The sequence below is a fragment of the Anser cygnoides genome, chromosome Z, assembly GCF_040182565.1.
Source record: "Anser cygnoides isolate HZ-2024a breed goose chromosome Z, Taihu_goose_T2T_genome, whole genome shotgun sequence".
Taxonomy (NCBI): domain Eukaryota; kingdom Metazoa; phylum Chordata; class Aves; order Anseriformes; family Anatidae; genus Anser; species Anser cygnoides.
In genome coordinates this window covers 72255170-72273475 of record NC_089912.1, presented here as the reverse complement: position 1 = coordinate 72273475, position 18306 = coordinate 72255170, and the positions used below count along the sequence as shown (strand labels likewise).

At 37.6% G+C, this 18306-nt stretch overlaps 1 protein-coding gene across 1 annotated transcript in view; it reads right to left on the bottom strand.

Annotated features, from left to right (window-relative positions):
• MTREX (Mtr4 exosome RNA helicase) overlaps positions 1 to 18306 on the bottom strand; it is a 46965-nt gene that overhangs the window by 24931 nt on the left and 3728 nt on the right. Inside the window, exons 4-15 of the mRNA XM_066988915.1 lie at positions 17097 to 17159; positions 16455 to 16567; positions 15478 to 15652; positions 15117 to 15207; positions 14661 to 14785; positions 12273 to 12371; positions 10791 to 10893; positions 10497 to 10628; positions 9407 to 9486; positions 7510 to 7620; positions 6468 to 6569; positions 4388 to 4513 (exon numbers count right to left, since the gene is read on the bottom strand). Coding sequence (XP_066845016.1) covers positions 4388 to 4513; positions 6468 to 6569; positions 7510 to 7620; positions 9407 to 9486; positions 10497 to 10628; positions 10791 to 10893; positions 12273 to 12371; positions 14661 to 14785; positions 15117 to 15207; positions 15478 to 15652; positions 16455 to 16567; positions 17097 to 17159 — 1320 coding nt within the window. The remainder of the gene's footprint in view (positions 1 to 4387; positions 4514 to 6467; positions 6570 to 7509; positions 7621 to 9406; positions 9487 to 10496; positions 10629 to 10790; positions 10894 to 12272; positions 12372 to 14660; positions 14786 to 15116; positions 15208 to 15477; positions 15653 to 16454; positions 16568 to 17096; positions 17160 to 18306) is intronic.

The following is an 18306-nucleotide window of genomic DNA, read 5'->3' as shown; positions in this document are numbered from 1 at the left end:
TTTTCTTTCCCATACATTAGCCCCTGTTTTTGCTGAATTCTGATTTATCGTAGTTTTTATAGCATCTTGTAACTTCAGATTATCTCACAACTCATGCAAGATTTATAGTTTGTTACACTTTCTGAAGTTAAAAATCCACATAAAATGACACTGGTGGCAAGAGCTTATTAACCCTTTCTGCAGACGGGTAGCTTTGCTTTGAAAAACTAGTAACACTCCAAAATTCATCAGATCGCTTGTATTCCAGAAACTTTCCCTTCTACTACTTGAAACTCCTCCACATCATCTCCTCACCATTTTCAATCCTGCATTTATTCCTGATCACTATAAATCTCCTTATTTTTATGTAAATATTGCTTTTCATATTGAACAGAATTTTCCTTGTAACTTGGAATCTGAAAGGAACTGAACTATATGTGATACAGAACAAATGAAAGAACATAAAACCTAACGATGCAGCCTCAATTATTATGGAACAATAATTCGTGCTCTTGCAAAATTAAGGAACTTTCCAACATATACCTACACCATGATCATACAACAGGCAGGAAGCTAAAGTGAAACTTATTAAACTCTCTGAACGCCTATCATATCCATTTGGCTATTACAATGAAACCTAAGAATCAAAATAAAGTACAAAAAGACCAGGCAGATTTCTAACAGCAGCATACAGGCCAAATAAGCACAGTAATCCCAGCTCCATAAATGAAGGCCCTGCCAAGGAGCCAGATGTAGGTAGTGGAATACCTCCTGCAGCTTGGCATTGGGGCTCTTTATGTTCCATATGCAAGTGACAAGGAAAGCATAATATTGTATATTTTATCTGGCTAGATGAATGTTTTCTTTCAATTTTTCAGTCCATCTAACTTCTCCTGTGAAGGAATAAGTAAATGCAAAGCACTGATACACTCAAATGCAAGTCTCTAGCACATTTTCTTTCATTATAAAATTATTCATTTCCATAATTAATTTCCATAACATAATTAGCTTAAGATTTTTGACTTTTAGAGAAATAACAGATTACCACTGTTCAGCATCCCAATTGTCTCTGTAAGAATACCCGCTTTGTAACGTGGCCAAAAGCCAACTAGAGAGATGCTGCTCCAGTTTCAGAGGCCATCTAGTGTCCAGGAGAAGCTTTTCACCTCCCACCTAAACTAATGTGATGCAGTTTAAAATTCTACACCCTCCCAACAATTATTATAAAATATTTCTTTATATGCAAATGTAAGACTATAATTTATTGTCTTCAGGAAGCTGTCTAACAGTATTATAAGTATTTAGTTTTTATAAATTCATAGATTTATGCAATCACCAGTTTACTAAATATGCAGCGGTCAAACAAATGCTAAGGATAAACAGAAAACCTAGATACACTGCAGAAAACAAATGCATGTCACTAAGTTTAAGAAGTATTTACAAATATCCGAACATAAGAACTCCATTTAAGATGTGAACTTTGAATTTTAAGTTTGAAGTACTGTACACAATGTCGCAATAAACAGTGTCATAGCCAACAAGCACAGCTGCAGCATCACTGCTGGTACTGAAACATATACAAAGCCCTCACTTCACTGATCACACTGTTAGGCAGCTGATCACAGTACTGCTGAGATGTTTCACTCCAGTGTTCATGAAATGCTTTGGATCAGACCTGCATTAGGTTTGAAGAGCTACAATCTAAGTGGCCTTACATATGAAGTGTCATATTATTCCCAATACGGTTCTTTAAATTACTTCTTTCGAATTTTCCCCATAAATTGTTAGATTATCCTGGAGCAAAGCCAGTACTTGACGTGGCAGCAGAATACTACCACAAGACACGATCATGGTCTTACCACAGATAAACACTGTCAGTCAGCAACTAAAGTCTAATTTAAACACACTTAAGGATGAGTACAGAATGTGAATATTGAAGAGACATTAGTTTGCATGCATTCTTGGCCTGCTTTCACAAGAAATACCCTCTAAATGTTTTGTAATTAAAAAGGAAAATTAGTATTTTTATATTGTACTGTTCGTCTCATAAATGATTCCTTTTACTGCCTTTTCAGCAACTGGCTGAATAGTTAGAGAAGCTTCAGAAGCATAAATATTTTCATTAGAGTCCTTTCCAATCTTCTTGAAAGAAAGCTTAAATTCAATTCTTGCTCCCCAATGAAGTAGTGTGACAAATTAATTAAATACATTAATTTATTTAGATCAGTGCAGAAGAAACAAGAAATAACATAAAAATTAAAAGGTTTCCATTATTCTTCCCTTTTTGTTTCCCTATAATTCAAAAGAAAAAAAAAAAAGGCTTATGGTTTCCATAAACGAAACATTCTTTACTTTCCCCTCAAAATCTGGACAAAAATATAGATCAAATGATCACAGAATCACAGAACTGAAGGGGTTGGAAGGGACCTCAGGAGATCATCGGGCCCAACCCTGCTGCCAAAGCAGGTTCCTTAGAGCAGGCTGCCCAGGTAGGCATCCAGACGGGCCTTGAATATCTCCAGAGAAGGAGACTCCACAACCTCCCTGGGCAGCCTGTCCCAGTGCTCCGTCACCCTCACCGTGAAGAAATTCTTTTGCGTGTTGGTGCGGAACTTCCCGTGCTCCATCTTGTGGCCATTGCCCCTTGTCGTGTCCCCACAAACCACTGAGAAGAGGTTGGCCAAATCCCTCTGTCTCCCACACTTAAGATATTTGTAAACATTGATAAGATCCCCTCCTCAGTCTTCTCTTCTCCAGGCTGAACAGACCCAGGCCTCCCAGCCTTTCCTCACAGAGAGGATGCTCCAGGCCCCATATCTCTGTGGCCCTCCGCCGGACTAATGGTAACCAAAAAATACAAGTGATTTATTATTTCCCTCTTTTGTCTTAATTCATGCAGTTTGAGTCCTACGGTTTTCAAGCTAGTGGAATTACAAATGCAAAAATACCTTTTAAATGGTTGAGCTTCTAGATTAATCTCATAGAAAACTGAGACAAAAAATTGAAATATTTGCTTTTCTTAAACTATATTCATTTCAAATAAATTAACTTTAAAAGATATTCTTTATAGAAATAGAGATTAGAAGTACACAAAACTAAGACTTCACAACAAGTCTTTTTTGTTCTCTCATTTTGTATTTCCTGCTGTTAAATTTTTTTCAGTTATGGAAGCTGTTGCTTAAATAAGAATGCCACAAAACTGCATTTAAAAAAAATAGTTTTAAAAACTCATTAAAAATACAGTTAATCTGCATATAACGGAGAGATATAATTATGCTTTAGTGTGTAAACATACGCCACACATAAAATATATGTCCATTCAAACACAGATTAAGAAATACATTCTAAGCCTAAAGCTACAATATATGAGTTCCAGTATTTTTCAAATTTCTCATTTTACTAGCGAAAATTCATGAAAATTTTGACTTCAAGAAGGTAAACACTGTGTATAAGATGGAGCTAATGCACATGTCCACTATGAGTGAAGAAGTAGCCCTGACAGAGCAATATAAATAAGTAACTGCAGCCATGTATGTATTTTTCCTCATTCTTAAATTTGTCTGAACAATACAGAGAAACACTGGCTTCTGATTTTTTTGACACAAGACCTACAAATACATATTTTTAGTAACATATCCTGATACTGACTTTAAGATGATTCCCACAGGTTATACAAACCCTGAAAATATTATAAATGCAGTTTGACCACAAATGACCTACTATTTTTTACCAAGGGTACAAGCTCCTGAGTGATGTGTTGAGCAGTCCCTCAAATGTTCAGTTTTTTAGAAATTTTCATAAGGATTGTAAGCAGCCCGAGATGGTCTACACACACAGTAGAATATTTCGCATCAGTATGATAATTTTTGCCACGGAATTTAAATAAAAGCGAGAATGAGTGCAATGTCTCATATTTGAAATATAAAGAAAGAGGGTCATAATAATCTGTAACAAATCCCATTATAGTTTGGGGAAGCCCTATAATCTAATACTGATTTCAACTACAAGAGCAGTTTTTAGACACTTTTGATTCACAAACTTCTAAAATTTTCCTGCAGGCTCTATGAATTTCTCCAATCATTTTTAGGTCAGTGATGGTAATCTTTTGAGTTATCTTACTGAACCTCATTTTTCAGTCTATTACATTGAAAAGTCCATTAACAAGCCTTTATTTCACCACAGAACCAACATTTTCATTATCCTCGTGAGAGCTCAGCAAAACTTTTCTAGTGCACCAATATTCTTGAATTGACTGTCATCAGCAAGAAACAAACAGATCACTGTAGTATTAGAGCATCACTAAAAAGGAGAATAAAATTCTGGCTCTCCTGACTGAGATCCCTGAGAAACTGGAAGCAAAACAAAAGAAAAAAAAAGCAACAAAACAGCTTTTCTCTCTCTCTCCTACCTTCAAAAGCTGTTTGCCAATTGTTGGACTCATTTTTTCATCCACCATGAGAATTACTATTCCTCTGTCATCCATACCTCGGCGTCCTGCACGACCTGACATTTGAATGTATTCACCTGAGGATATCTAAGATAAAAGGGAAGGAAAAGTAACAAACATTAGAAAGACAGCAAGAAATTATAAAACAGCACAAACTTATAAAGTGCCATTTACGATTATATAGTGCATGATCATGATGTATAAAAATTAACAGAAGAGTTGTATAAAACACGAAGTCATCACAGATCAAATTCATCATAATTGATCACTAAGGTACTAAGATATAAATCCATGCTTATGAATACTGTTTGTCAAAAGGATGATTTAACCAGTGCTTTCAATAGTTACATTTACTGATACATCGCTACAGTGATTTCCTTAACACCTAGCACCATTTCAATACATGCTAACCCCTTTTTTACTAATGTCTCACACTTGTAAATCTCAAGTTTGAAATACATGGTGGAGATCATTACAATATATTGCATCTGCAACATCCAATCACAAAAACTATGCTATGTCAATTTAAAAGCAGGAGTTCCACATATCTGATACCAAAAAGGTAGCTAATTCTTTCTTGCATATTTCTTAAAGACATCCAATCAAACTGAATGACTTGTGAAGCGGAACAGCCCAAACTGAGATTGAAGAGATGTTTGTTGCAAAACATATGCTGTTTCATGTCCCATTTACCTTATTTTTCCCATCTCTGAAAGAGGAATAATTTAGAGGAATCAACACTTACCCAGCTTTTGTGATGATTTGTACACCTTTATTATTATTTACATGTGAATTACAGATCTCGTTTTAACATTTAAAAATGCTTAAGTTGCATTCCAACTATTTAAGAACCTGACTCTTCCTCCTCACATCCCTGTCATCCTGTGGGCTACCCAAAATACTCTGCTATAACAGAACAATCAATATTCCCCTGAAGTAGATGATCTCTTCTCTCAGGTCTGTCAAAACCTCAATTTGGTGATCATCATGAGAATACTGAGCCCACTTATTCTCCAGATCCCTCTCACATGGAAGAAAATACTTGATCTCACAGTTCAGGACAAATTGTGCAAGAAGTCTTAGGCTAATCAGCACTTAGGCAAATTCAGCACGAACCTGTTTGATGCTCTTTTGCTCTATCTATCTGCGGTGTTTTTACCCAGATGGGCAGCTGACAACTCCACCAGCTCCACCACAACTGCTCTCCCACTTCCCTCCTCAAAGGGAAAAGAGGAGAAAATACAATGGAAAGGGCTCAAGGGTTGTGATAAGGACAGGGAGATCACTCACCAATTATCATCATGGGCAAAACAGACTCATAGTAGGGACATTAATGTATTTTATTACCCATTACTAACAAGCTAGAGCAGTGAGAAACTTAAAATTCAATCTAAAAATGTCTTCCCGCCATCCACCCTCTTCTATCTCCCCTCCCCGAGCAGTGCAGGGGAACGGGGAACAGGGGCTGCGGTCAGTCCCTAACGCTTCATCTCCGCCGCTCCTTCATGGTCACTCTGCTGTGCCTTCTGCTGCGTTCCTGGAGCATCTCTGGCCCTCCTGCACTGACCTTGGGGCCTGTAGGGCTGGTTCTCACTCTTCACTCTCACAGCTGCTGTTCTGCAGATTTTTTCCCTTTCTTCAATCCGCTCTCACAGAGGCGCAAACAAAATCTCTTATTGGCTTGGCCCTGGGCAGCAGCAGGTCCTTTTGGAGCTGGCTGAAATTGACCCTTATCTAACATGGGGCAGCTGCTGGATTCTTACAATCCCTGCAGCCCCCTGCTACCAAAACCTTGACATGTAAACTCACTATTAAATAATTACATGCATACTCTGAGGAATCTTGTCTTTGGAGTTTGAAGGCTAATTATAAATTGATTAGTGAACAACAAGGAAGACTTTTTGAAAGAAAAAAATATTTTCTATACTGAAAAATACACTTTTCTACACTGAAGTGCATATGTTAACAGTGAATCTTATCTTAGTGAGAGTTTAAATAATGTGATTGAGTCATTCCCACAAAGAACCTCTTTTTCACATACCCATCGGAAATCTTTCCCATCAAACTTGCAGGCACTCGTAAACAGCACTGTCCTGGCTGGCATATTAATTCCCATAGCAAAAGTCTCTGTTGCAAATAAGGCCTAAATAAACAGACTAAAGTTAAGCAAGCAAAAACAAAGACTAAGAAAACATGTAAATAGTCAAAGATTGCACAAAACTCCAGATTTTACTACTTATGTACTGTCAACATAACAACACAGGCACATTCAGTGTTTAAAAACTGGAACAAAACCATTCTTTCCCCCTTCCCTTATTTCTTCTAGGAAAACAAGGTTAGTCATATGGGACCATGTGCCAGAAGTAAACACAAGTTCTGCAAATGCAATAAATGCTAGAAGCACTTGCAAGATTTCAGAAAACACTTTTGCCCCTCTAATCTGCGTTTTCACAAGCATATATCATACAACAGTTGAAAATTTTGAAATTATACACTGCAGGTTTTAATACTTCAAAATAAAATCTGAACACTTAAAACTAGAGCTGTAATTATGTACTATTATAGGATATTTAAGGCAATGCATTTTAGACTAAATGGTAAAAAACCAGCTTCAAGAGTTTTTTTTTCCAGACAAAGATGGAGATATTTATGCAAACACACACACTCTCACGGAAAGCGAGCTGCAACTAATCATATAAAATAACCTGTGTTACTAGAAGACCTAAAGACTTACAGAGGGGATGTACGCATTTGCAGAACCCAATATCTAGATCCACAAAACAGAACCCCGCCCCTTATATGTATGTAGTTCTATTTAAGACTGCCTACTAACTAGTCTATACAATGTTTTAAAAAAGCTTTTGGTAAATACTAATCCTGAATAGAAGCATACTCAAACCACAAAGCATTTTTCAGAATGGCATTTGCAATGAGTCCTTCCTTCCCCTTTTTCACTCAAGAAGCAGATCTCCACCGTACCCTACTGCACGTTCTGAGCTAAGATATACTCCTCTGGTTTGTGAGGATTACTGACAGTGTATTCAGAACAGATTAAAACCCAAATGTGGACGTAAAACATGTACCTTTATTAGGCCCTCAGAGAAAAGAATTTCTATGGTTTCTTTCAAGATAGGAAGCAGACCGCCATGATGGATACCAATTCCACGCTTCAGAAGAGGAAGTACGTGCTCAACCTGGGAAGAAACACAAGACCAGTAAAGAAATTTTAATATTATTTGCAGAAATATAAAACCTCTGCTCTTAGCATACATGTATTTAAAATCAAGAAATGGTGGATTACAGTAATGTTGTGGTTTAAGCCAGCAGGCAGCTCAACACCACAATGCCATTCGCTTACTCCCACCATCCCCTGCAGCGGGATGGGGGAGAGAATTGGAGGGAAAAAGAAGTAAAAGCTCTTGGGTAAATGCCCACCCCAGCCAGCCACCCCATATTAGATGTTCAGCATAACACCACATGGTGTGGGAAACCCATTTGGCCAGCTTAGGCCAGCTGTCCTGGTGCTGTCCCCTCCCAGCTCCTGGCGCACCCCCAGCCTCTGCACTGGCAGGGCAGTGTGAGAAGCTGAAAAGTTCTGGACTTAGTGTAAGCACTGCTCTGCAGCAGCTAAGACATCAGCGTGGTATCAGCATTATTCTAAATTCAAAACACAGCATCATGCCAGCTACTAGGAAGAAAATTAACTCTATCCTAGCCAAATCCAGTACAAATATGCCACTTCAATACTATTTTCTACTTAAAACTAGGAATGGTAAGAATGGTAAAGCCAACAGCCAATTTTTTCAGCAGTAGTCATAAATTGGCTAAGGCCAACTGTGAAGCTACATGCTAATTTGCAAATGCAGTTAATATTTAAATTAATCTCTCTCTCTATATATACATATATCATTTTTTCCAAACAGTGATTTGCATATGCATATTTTGTATTGATATTGTATTGTACTGAACGCAGTGATTTCATTTATTGATCTGTGTAGTAACAGTGAATTGTGCACCTATGAACACTGCAAAGGGAACTTGAGGCTGTCAATGACTGAATTACTCTCTTTATTTCTAAGAACTTTACACTTTAAAATAGCTATGTAAGTTTTGTCTTCAAAGAAAAAAAAACAGAGACAAAGGTAAGACTGTCATTAATGATCTAACTATGAACATTTGGTTACCACCCCACACCTAATTCTGAGAATATGCTTTTCAGATGTCAATGCCTACAGAGACCAAAACAGATCATACGGATACAATCCCTCTATGTGCTGTTTTTTTCAGTACACTTAACGCCTTATACATCGGATTCCTATCTTCAGTTCTTCTCAAGTTCAAAAACAGAACAGACATCTTGAATCTGAAGTGAGCAGGCACGGCCAAAAATCAAGTGGTTGTTTTTTTCAAGGAGGAATTGCCATGCTCATAGTAAAGATCACTACATAATAACTGATGGATGCAAGTAATGGAAAGGGGTGCAGAAGAAACTAGTTTTCAGATTTACTGAATGCCATAATATTCTGTCCATTTAGAAGATTGGATTTTTCTACTGTAAAGATACAGTCACTACACTTAGTGACTGGAGGGTAAATTACAATGCAGATGGATCACTGCAATTTTTGAAAGGCTCAGTGGTCAATACCAGACAAAGTGCATACTGCATCCATGTTTGAACTATTTCCAGACAGTTTTAGCCCCAGTATACGCTCTCATGTGTACTTAAAAACATACTTGGAAAAAAAAACAACACAGGGTACAAACTCCCTGGTTAGTTTTATCACATGTGATTTGCTGGAATCGCAACTAGAAGGAATCCTAGTCACTGAATCCTGTTCACAACGTAACAGACAGGAAACCTCAGAGAGATCAACGAGAATATCCAGTTTATGATTTCTGTACCCACTACACAAGACCCTCAGTCTCAAAAGCTGCAGAAAACAAGAGACCAGTAGTTACCCTTGTTTAGTCTACACTCACCTGAGGAAGCTTTTTGTCTTCGTCTGACAAACAGTCAATCGCATTATTGAATACTTCTTCAACCATCTTTTTTTCTTCATCTGAAAAGGCAATTTGTAATTTATTAGCCTTCTAGGTTTTGTAATAACTTGGGTAAATAGAGCGTTACTACATTCTCAAATTTGTAAAATTTAAAAATAGTGTAGAAGGCTGTGAAATCTACACAAAACCACCTACACTGTGGTCAGACAATCAATCAATGTGGGCCTTAAAGAGCCTAACAGTAACTGTATGCTTAGGGAAGAGGAAGAATAGCACAAACCTGCAAAAATAATCACAATTTCAGCTACCATTAAGCTTGGTATTTCTCAGCTTTACGTATGTTCTATCTATTTCATAAACCTCCACGTTTGTCTTCTACCTAACAGTACCCGTCTGCACTCTACTCTGTTTATTCTTACACACTTTCTGTACACTGAACCAGAACGTGCAATGACTGGGGAGCAAGTGAGCAAGCAAGAATCCTGAAGAGTTCTCACACAAGAAAGGGTATTCTGACTTACAACAGACCTCTTACTTTTGTTACTCCTCTTAACATTTCCAAGAGGCCACAAACTTAAGCTCATTTTCCAAGCTTGGTCTTAATCCAAAATGAAAAAAAAGTCTTCTTTGTTTACTGTTATGGTTCTTCTTTGATGAGATGGGAGAGGAAGTAAGGAAAGAAAAGTGGACTGAACAGTTGAGCAAGAACAGTCTAGTGGTTTCTTATACAGCTGTTTTAACTTGGAGAAAACGCTCAGATTTCTAGATAGACATTTCTAGAAATTCTTCTGCTATTATCACAGTGAACAGCATTTTGGAGAAAGAAAAGTTTATAATAGAGGAACAGTTAAACATTGTGAAGATCAAATACTCTGTGTACCCAGTTTCCTACTGAAAATGGGCTGATGTACCGGAATGGTAAATAAATGCTAATTTAAAAAGTGATAAGTATTTTGTATTTGTTTTTACACAAAAAGACTCAAATGAAATAGAAATAACTACCCAGAATAATATTTCACTTCAAAGTACAATTGTTTGTTGAATAAAACTATATTTTACTTATCAGTACCTGTATTGAAATCTAACTTTGTCATCTGAAGTGCATAGGCTTCACAATCTTTTTTACTGAAGCTGAAAATAATTACAGGTTGGAAATTCCTTTCCATGATCATCTTCACAATCTTAAAAACATTTGAAGGACCTGTAGAGAGATCACATGAATTTCAAAGTTATTTTAGCAGAAAATTATTCTGTTAAGTAATAATTAAAATAGAAGCACAACTTAGCTGCAACTTTTATTTTTATTTTTTAAAGAAAAGTTATATAATCTAAGAAGTTACTTAAGAATGAGATTCAAACTCACCTTTTGTTCCTCCTTTCCTGCCTTTCTGGTCCCCTTTCGCTAAGTCTCCTGCATCTCTAAGCACTTGCATTGCTGTGTTAAAATTATCTTCTCTGAAGTCTCCCTAGATATAAAACACAACCTTTGTAAACAATTACTTCTTACATAGCCCACTGAAAAATACATACTTACTTACATATCTAGTACTATTACCACACATTTACATGCAGAAGGACAAAAAAACAACGCATAAGCTTACAAGTGACATTATTAGGTTGAGTGTCACAGCTCAGAATTATATTTGTGTCTCTGAAGTTATTGTTCATCATTTTATCTACTACACTATCAACTAAGTTAGACATGCTCAGTGACTGTGGTGGTTTCACACCGACAGACAACTGAAAAACACCACACCGCTTTCTTACTCCTCAAGGTAAAAGGGGGAAAAAATACCATGCAAAAGGGCTCAAGGGTTGAAGTAAGGACAGGGAGATCACTCAGCAATTACCACAGAGAAAAGATTCATCATTAGGGATTAATATGATTTATTGCTTATCACTAGCAGACTAGAACAGTGAAAAAATAGAAGCTAACTAAAAACACCTTCCCCTTCCCACCCACTCTTCTACCTCCTCCCCCAGAGCAGTTCAGGGGAATTCTTCCTGTGTGGGCTCCTCCCCAAGGGCTGCAGGGGAACTTCTCTTCTGTATCTGCAGCACCTCACCTCCTGCCCTCCTTCTGCACTGACCTTGGGGCCTGCAGGGCTGGTTCTCACTACTCCCTCTCCCAGCTGCTGTTGTGCAGCAGTTTTTTCCATTTTGTTAAGCGTGCTCTCTCCGATGTGCAACCAGTGTTGATCACTGGCTCAACTTTGGCCAGCAGTGGGTCCTTTTTGGAGCTGGCTCTGCTCTGACATTGGGCAGCTGCTGGGCTCTGCTCTCAGAGGCCACTCCTGCAGCCCCCTCCTACCAAAGCCTTGCCACGTAAACCCAATACAATGGCACAATAGCAAAACTGACTTATAGGAATGTCTACATGAAGATATTCTACCCAATGAAGTGCAATACTGCTGTTTACGGCATAAGCTACTATTGTGCATGTCAATAATGAATTTTAAACATTGTTACTTCTGAATCATCTAAAAACACAAAATCATTTTGCCCCCTCAACTGAAGGAAAATTTAAATAATGCTACCTTTAAAACAAACAAAAAAGAAAATTAAGTGAGAAACAGTACCAGAAACCTCAGAAAGCAAGGATGAGGGTGCTTAATACCATCTCAGCAAAGCATTACTCAGCTGAGTACATGACATTAGATAATAAAATTAGTGTCTTCTATATGATTCCAAAATCAGCATCTCAGAGATCACCATTACCCATTTGAACTTCATTTTATTTTAACATCAACATCCTTTGCATAGTCAATCCAATTTCCGCAAAAGATGAAACTCGTTACTGATATGTGAGGAAAAAGAAATTTCAAACTAATTGACTATCCCTTACATTTTCATCAACGACGAGACGCAATCCATCTCCTCCTGCTGGGAATATATAGTGCTGCAGTGGAGTAGGTCGATAGTCTGTGTAAATCACATGGCAGGGCTACAAAAAAGAACAGCACATATGTAAATATTTCATATTTCTAAATGCACTGGAAAAATACTGGCTTGAGGGAAAATCCAATGCATTTATTTTAAAATACATCCTTCTAAAAGCCAGAAGCTAAGACTCAAAGAAATTTAGTTAAGTTTTCTTTCCTGAATACGGATTTTATACTAATGATGTTGCTTAAAAACATGAAAGCTTGCTAATCCTTCAGAGGAATACAAGTTGACAACAAACAACCTCTCATAAAAAACAAAAAGTAAAGATAGGTAATGGTCTCTTCTGTATTATTAAACAGACTTGGAATATGCTAACATCTTTAAAAACTAAAGGAAGAACTATTAATTTCTATTTTGTAAAAAAGCCTGCAGTATTTCTTGCACCACCTAAAAACGGCACACTGTATACTTTTTAAAACATGAAAAGCTTTAACATGTAACATTTGTTTAGAAAAAAATAAATGAAACACTTCCTTAAAAAATATTAAATATTATATAAATCTGCTTTAAAAAATAATCAGCCAAGTGTTCTGCAAAACAAAGTCAAAGCTTTGTGCCAAGCTTGAATAAACATCTCTTATACTATGCTCCTTTCATCACAAGCCACATGAGAATCAGAGCTTGGAGTTATTTTTAAAATCAGAGCAACCTCTTGTGGAAGTTCCATCCCCAATTCTAATTCACATATTCTTTGCTGCAAAACCATCACTGAAAAAAACGGAATAAAAATTAACTGAAAGGTTCTGGAACAGGACATATTCATCATATTCCTCTTTTCTCATTTTGTCTGTATATATATACACATTATTTCCTAGGAATTGATGGTTTACTTTTCATTCTTGCATTCTAGTAGCAGCACATATCACTCATATGAACCATGCTATGCTAATCGAGCAAGGCAGTGGTCCTGTCCTTAAGCTCATTATGAGAATCCTCTATGTGAAATGGAGCAGTACTTGCTAAGTACAGTTTAAGCCTGGGATAACAGTAAGGGCCCTGCATACGGGCGTAGTTTGAAAACAGAGGTCCCAGAACTATAAACTCCACTGACGGTCAGTCACAGAAGACATGCAGCTTTGACAGCTGGTAAAAAAAAAATAAAAAATGCCATAAATTAAGGAAGAAAACAAGCAGCAGCTAAGAAAAAGATGTGAGCAGCAGGATACGGAACCTGCTTTCAGCCTGGGATAGTATCTTCTGGAATTGTGCACAACATAGTCTATGGGCCAAAAAACACCTAGACACCGAAGAATTCAGTGCAAGACAAGATCTTCTATTAAGAAAGGACTATTATTACAGGAATTGCTGTTGCGGAATGGAATCACTCTAGGATGGACATCTGCTCTCCCTGCCAGTTCCAAGGACCTATGCTGTGTCTCTCTACTTTCTTCTTCCCTGCCTGCCTGCTTCCAGGACCCTGCTCCTCAATCTGCCTGTTTCATTAAGTTCAGCTTTGCCTCTCTCTTCCAGCCTGTTTCAGGAACTACGATGTGCTAGTCAACTGTGTGCAGTTTTGGATGCCACAATATAAGAAGGACATAAAACTACTAGAGAGTCCAAAGGAGTGCTACAGACGTGGCAAAGGGTCTAGAGAAGACGAATGAGGAGTGGCTGAGGTCCCTTGGCTTGTTCAGCCCAGAGCAGAGCAGGCTGAGGGGCGGCCTCACGGCGGCCTGCAGCTCCCTCATGAGGGGAGCAGAGGGGCAGGTGCTGAGCTCTGCTCTCTGGGGACAGCAAGAAAACAGGAAGAGAAATCATTACAAATTTGTGTGAACTTAGCAAGCATATCCAAGATATAACTGAAAGCTCATAAAAATGTGTGACAAGTACTTGTCATGCTGCTGTCAGCCCACTGACAATCACACACCTATTTTAATGCAAACAATGAAAGAAAAGTTTGTCGCTGTTGAAACAGAGATGAATATAACGTTTACGGATTGCAAACAAGCCCTTTGAAGCCTCTACGTCCTGAAAGGCCTGCCTCTGAAAATCATAGTATTTTCACAGTGTTTCATAATTCAGAGTGTTTGTTGAAATCAAGCTGGTGTCTAAATAAATGGTGAAAATAAACTATTAAAGAAAGAAACATTAAAGCTGTATGTAGAACCAACAGCCCGTACAGGCGCAAAGACTAAGTGTACTATCAAAGAAGGCAGGAGTGATCTATACCATCAGTTAGAAGCCATAGTAACATGGCTAAAGAGAGGCTTGTAGGTCCATTTTTTTTCAAAGACACAGTATTACACCACAAGATCACAAGGACAGAGGTCTATCACATCAAAATTACCTGTTTGTGAAGATGACAGATCCATTCAGCAAACTGACGAGCATTTGGAATAGTTGCAGAAAGGAACACATAATGAACATTGTCAGGGAGCAAAATAATTGTCTCTTCCCAAACTACACCACGTTCTGAAAATGGAAAAATCATACGGGAAATTTATGTTATTAAAGTCTGTTTTTCAGCTCTGAAGCCAAAGAACAGCATACTTAAATAGAAAATAAAACAAAATCTAACAAACGTCTCATATATAAGTACACACAAATGTCCTCAAAGTTGTTTTTGTCTCAGCAAAGACAATGCAGATTGCTACGCACAATAACTATTTCACAAAATTCAGTAGAAAACATATTCTGAATGATTTATGCACAAAGGTGTCTGATTTCAAGAGAAAATAGATTTAATAAAGTCTTTGTTCTTCAAAAAAACGGATATGAAATGCAAAATACATATATAAGTTACCTGAATCTCTCATGTAGTGGATTTCATCAAAAATAACCCATGCAACTTCTCGCATAACCTCAGAACCTCTGTAGAGCATACTTCTCAGGATCTAGAAAAGGGGAAAAAAAGGATTTGCCAAAAACTGAGATTTAAAGTTCCTGAGTAAGAGTCCAAAAGCATGAATTTACAGGGATTACCTATTTTTTTAATAATTTGAAGTTAAATGAAGCGCAAGGGAGAAATAATGAACTTTCTGATTTTTTTTTTTTTTACCTTAACTGGGCTTCTAATGATAATTTTAATTTATTACTGTCAGACCTTTCCAGTCAAAAAAGGGTACAAAACCACAGATAGATCAAGAACTTGTGTCTGATCTTACCTCTGTTGTCATCACCAGACAAGAAGCTGTAGGATTAATGGTGACATCCCCAGTCATCAAACCAACATCCTGAAACTCTTCATACATCTCACGGTACTTCTGATTACTCAGAGCTTTAATTGGACTCGTAAATATCACACGCTGTTTCTCCCTCAAAGCCAAGGCAATTGCATACCTGTATTCAAACATTGAACATGTTAAAGTTGCCAGAAGATATCCACAACTTTTTAGTTTCCTCAGATATTTTGGTTGAAAAAAAAAATGTAATTCAAAACACCAGTAGAATGATATGAAGCATTTCACATCAGTTTAAGTTCAGTGCAATCTAAACTTAACTACTTGTGTCTCTCTGGAGAGTGACAACTGCCTGACAAGTTAACTGATTTAGATGAACTTCAGAACACATCTAATTTTAACTAAAAATCTAATCATAAATGCTTTGTGTCAAACTACTATTATTTGAACCCACGTAATATATTTTCATGTACATCTCACTTCTCATTTCAAGTCAGCAAAGTCACTCGAAACCCCGATAAAAAAGTAGGTGCTTGTTTAAACATTTCTTGCCTAATAAACACCAAGATGATAATTAAATCAAACTGATACTTCTGACATAAAAGTTAAAAAAAAACACACATGACCTTCTTTATTAGCTGCAAATATGGGCTAGAACACAAAGGTATTTTTTCTAAATTCATGTAAATCTGTATTGCAGAAATTTTTCTCTCAGTCTATAGAAAAACATCTCAATAAGGACAGATTGTTTAAAAATAAAATACAAGCTTAAACATTATTCAAGCCTTTCAATACCCACTAAGCTAGATGAAAGAAATAACTATTTATATTCTAGTGCAGTCAATTCAATTCCAAGCTTTTTAATGTAGGAATTGATGCACAACAGCTACTGATGGTTCAACAAAATGACAGCAAAAGCATCACACCATTTTCTCATTAGAGCCTGTCAGAAAGTTACTTACTCTGCACATACAGTTTTACCAGCTGATGTATGAGCTGACACTAACACAGACTGGTTATTATCTACACAAAGAATCGCTTCCCTCTGAAAGGCATCAAGACTAAATGGATATTCCTAAAAAGAAAGCAAAAACATATTTTTAACACAGACTACTACCTACATTGATTATTCTCTGACCAAACGAGCATGCAAACTACAGGCAGAAATGAAATCATGCATGTAGACATTTGTAATTTCAATTAACCTTAATCCAGTATTTTGAAGTGGCTTGGTATTTACATAAAATTATCTAACACACACACCCAAGATCTTTGATGATATCTTGTTGTTGTATGGAGTGAAAATCTGTCCCGGACGACTGGATTTTCTCTTATTTACTAAGTCAGGAGAGAAACTATAGCACAGCACCAAAGCCTTTGCCCGATGTCGAAGAATAGAAACGAAACCACAAAGGCCTATCCACTCCATTCAACCACTTCATTTTACTCTACCACATTTAAAATACAAATATCAATCCTACTTATGACAGGTCATCTTTTTAAACCTTTGTCTAGTCTTACTGGCTAAGTACAATATTTTTCTTCTACCCTTACCTGCTAACTGAACATATGCAAAAGAAAAAATAATGGAATCTATCACATACTTTTGCAGGTTTTCCAGTTCTTGGCTTTAGACCTGTGAACTCTTCATCTGCTGGAAGTGCAACCTATAAAATATATTTTAAACAATTGCATAATTCTGTGTGTCCATTCCAGTGATGTATCAAGCTACGAAAAGCTGAGGAAGGAAATGCAAAACGCATGACAACTCATATGAATTTCTATTATACTGGTTCTACGAGCTCATGTGTCAAGTGTCCTTCCTCTCAGCATCTTTACCCTCCTGACAACAGTACCCCTTTACCCATTTCTCTGATACTCCTTGCTGTCTGATGTGAAATATTTCTGGTTTACCTAATTTGAAACATAAACTCCTCAGGCCAAGATGCAGTCACAGTTTCTGACCAACAGAGGTTAAAAGCAATTACACAGCTCACGTTGATCACGCTCCCTTTCCAGGGACAATGTGTTTATGCAGGTTAAGTTCCTGTTCCTGGCTAATATCTATATTCATTCATGCTAAATATTTAAGCCCTCTTCAGTTACTAAGTGATGACAAACCTCTATCAGACATCTCTACATAACAAAGACTGTGCAGATGCATTGGCTTTAAAACCTGTATCATCAATTGTACAGACAGTTTCTTCTTTTTTTCGAGGTGCTCGAGAGAGTCCAGAGAAGGGCGACGAGGCTGGTGAGGGGTCTGGAGAACAGCTCTTACAGAGGAGTGGCTGAGGGAGCTGGGGTTGTTCAGCCTGGAGAGGAGGAGGCTCAGGGGTGACCTTATCGTGCTCTACAGGTACCTTAAAGGAGGCTGTAGCAAGGTGGGGGTTGGTCTGTTCTCCCACGTGCCTGGTGACAGGACGAGGGGGAATGGGCTAAAGTTGCACCAGGGGAGGTTTAGGCTGGATATTGGGAAGAACTTCTTTACTGAAAGGGTTGTTAGGCATTGGAATGGGCTGCCCAGGGAAGTGGTTGAGTCACCATCCCTGGAGGTCTTTAAAAGACATTTAGATGTAGCCCTTAGTGATATGGTTTAGTGGAGGACTTGTTAGTGTTAGGTCAGAGGTTGGACTGGGTGATCTTGGAGGTCTCTTCCAACCTAAACGATTCTGTGATTTATTAAAAATGCATCACCATACAGGGTCTTTTAATGTGACCCTAATTAACATGGGTTAGTTCTGGAAGACAGATAAGCACAAATACAGGCTGGTCAGAGAATGGATTGACAGCAGCCCTAAGGAGAAGGACCTG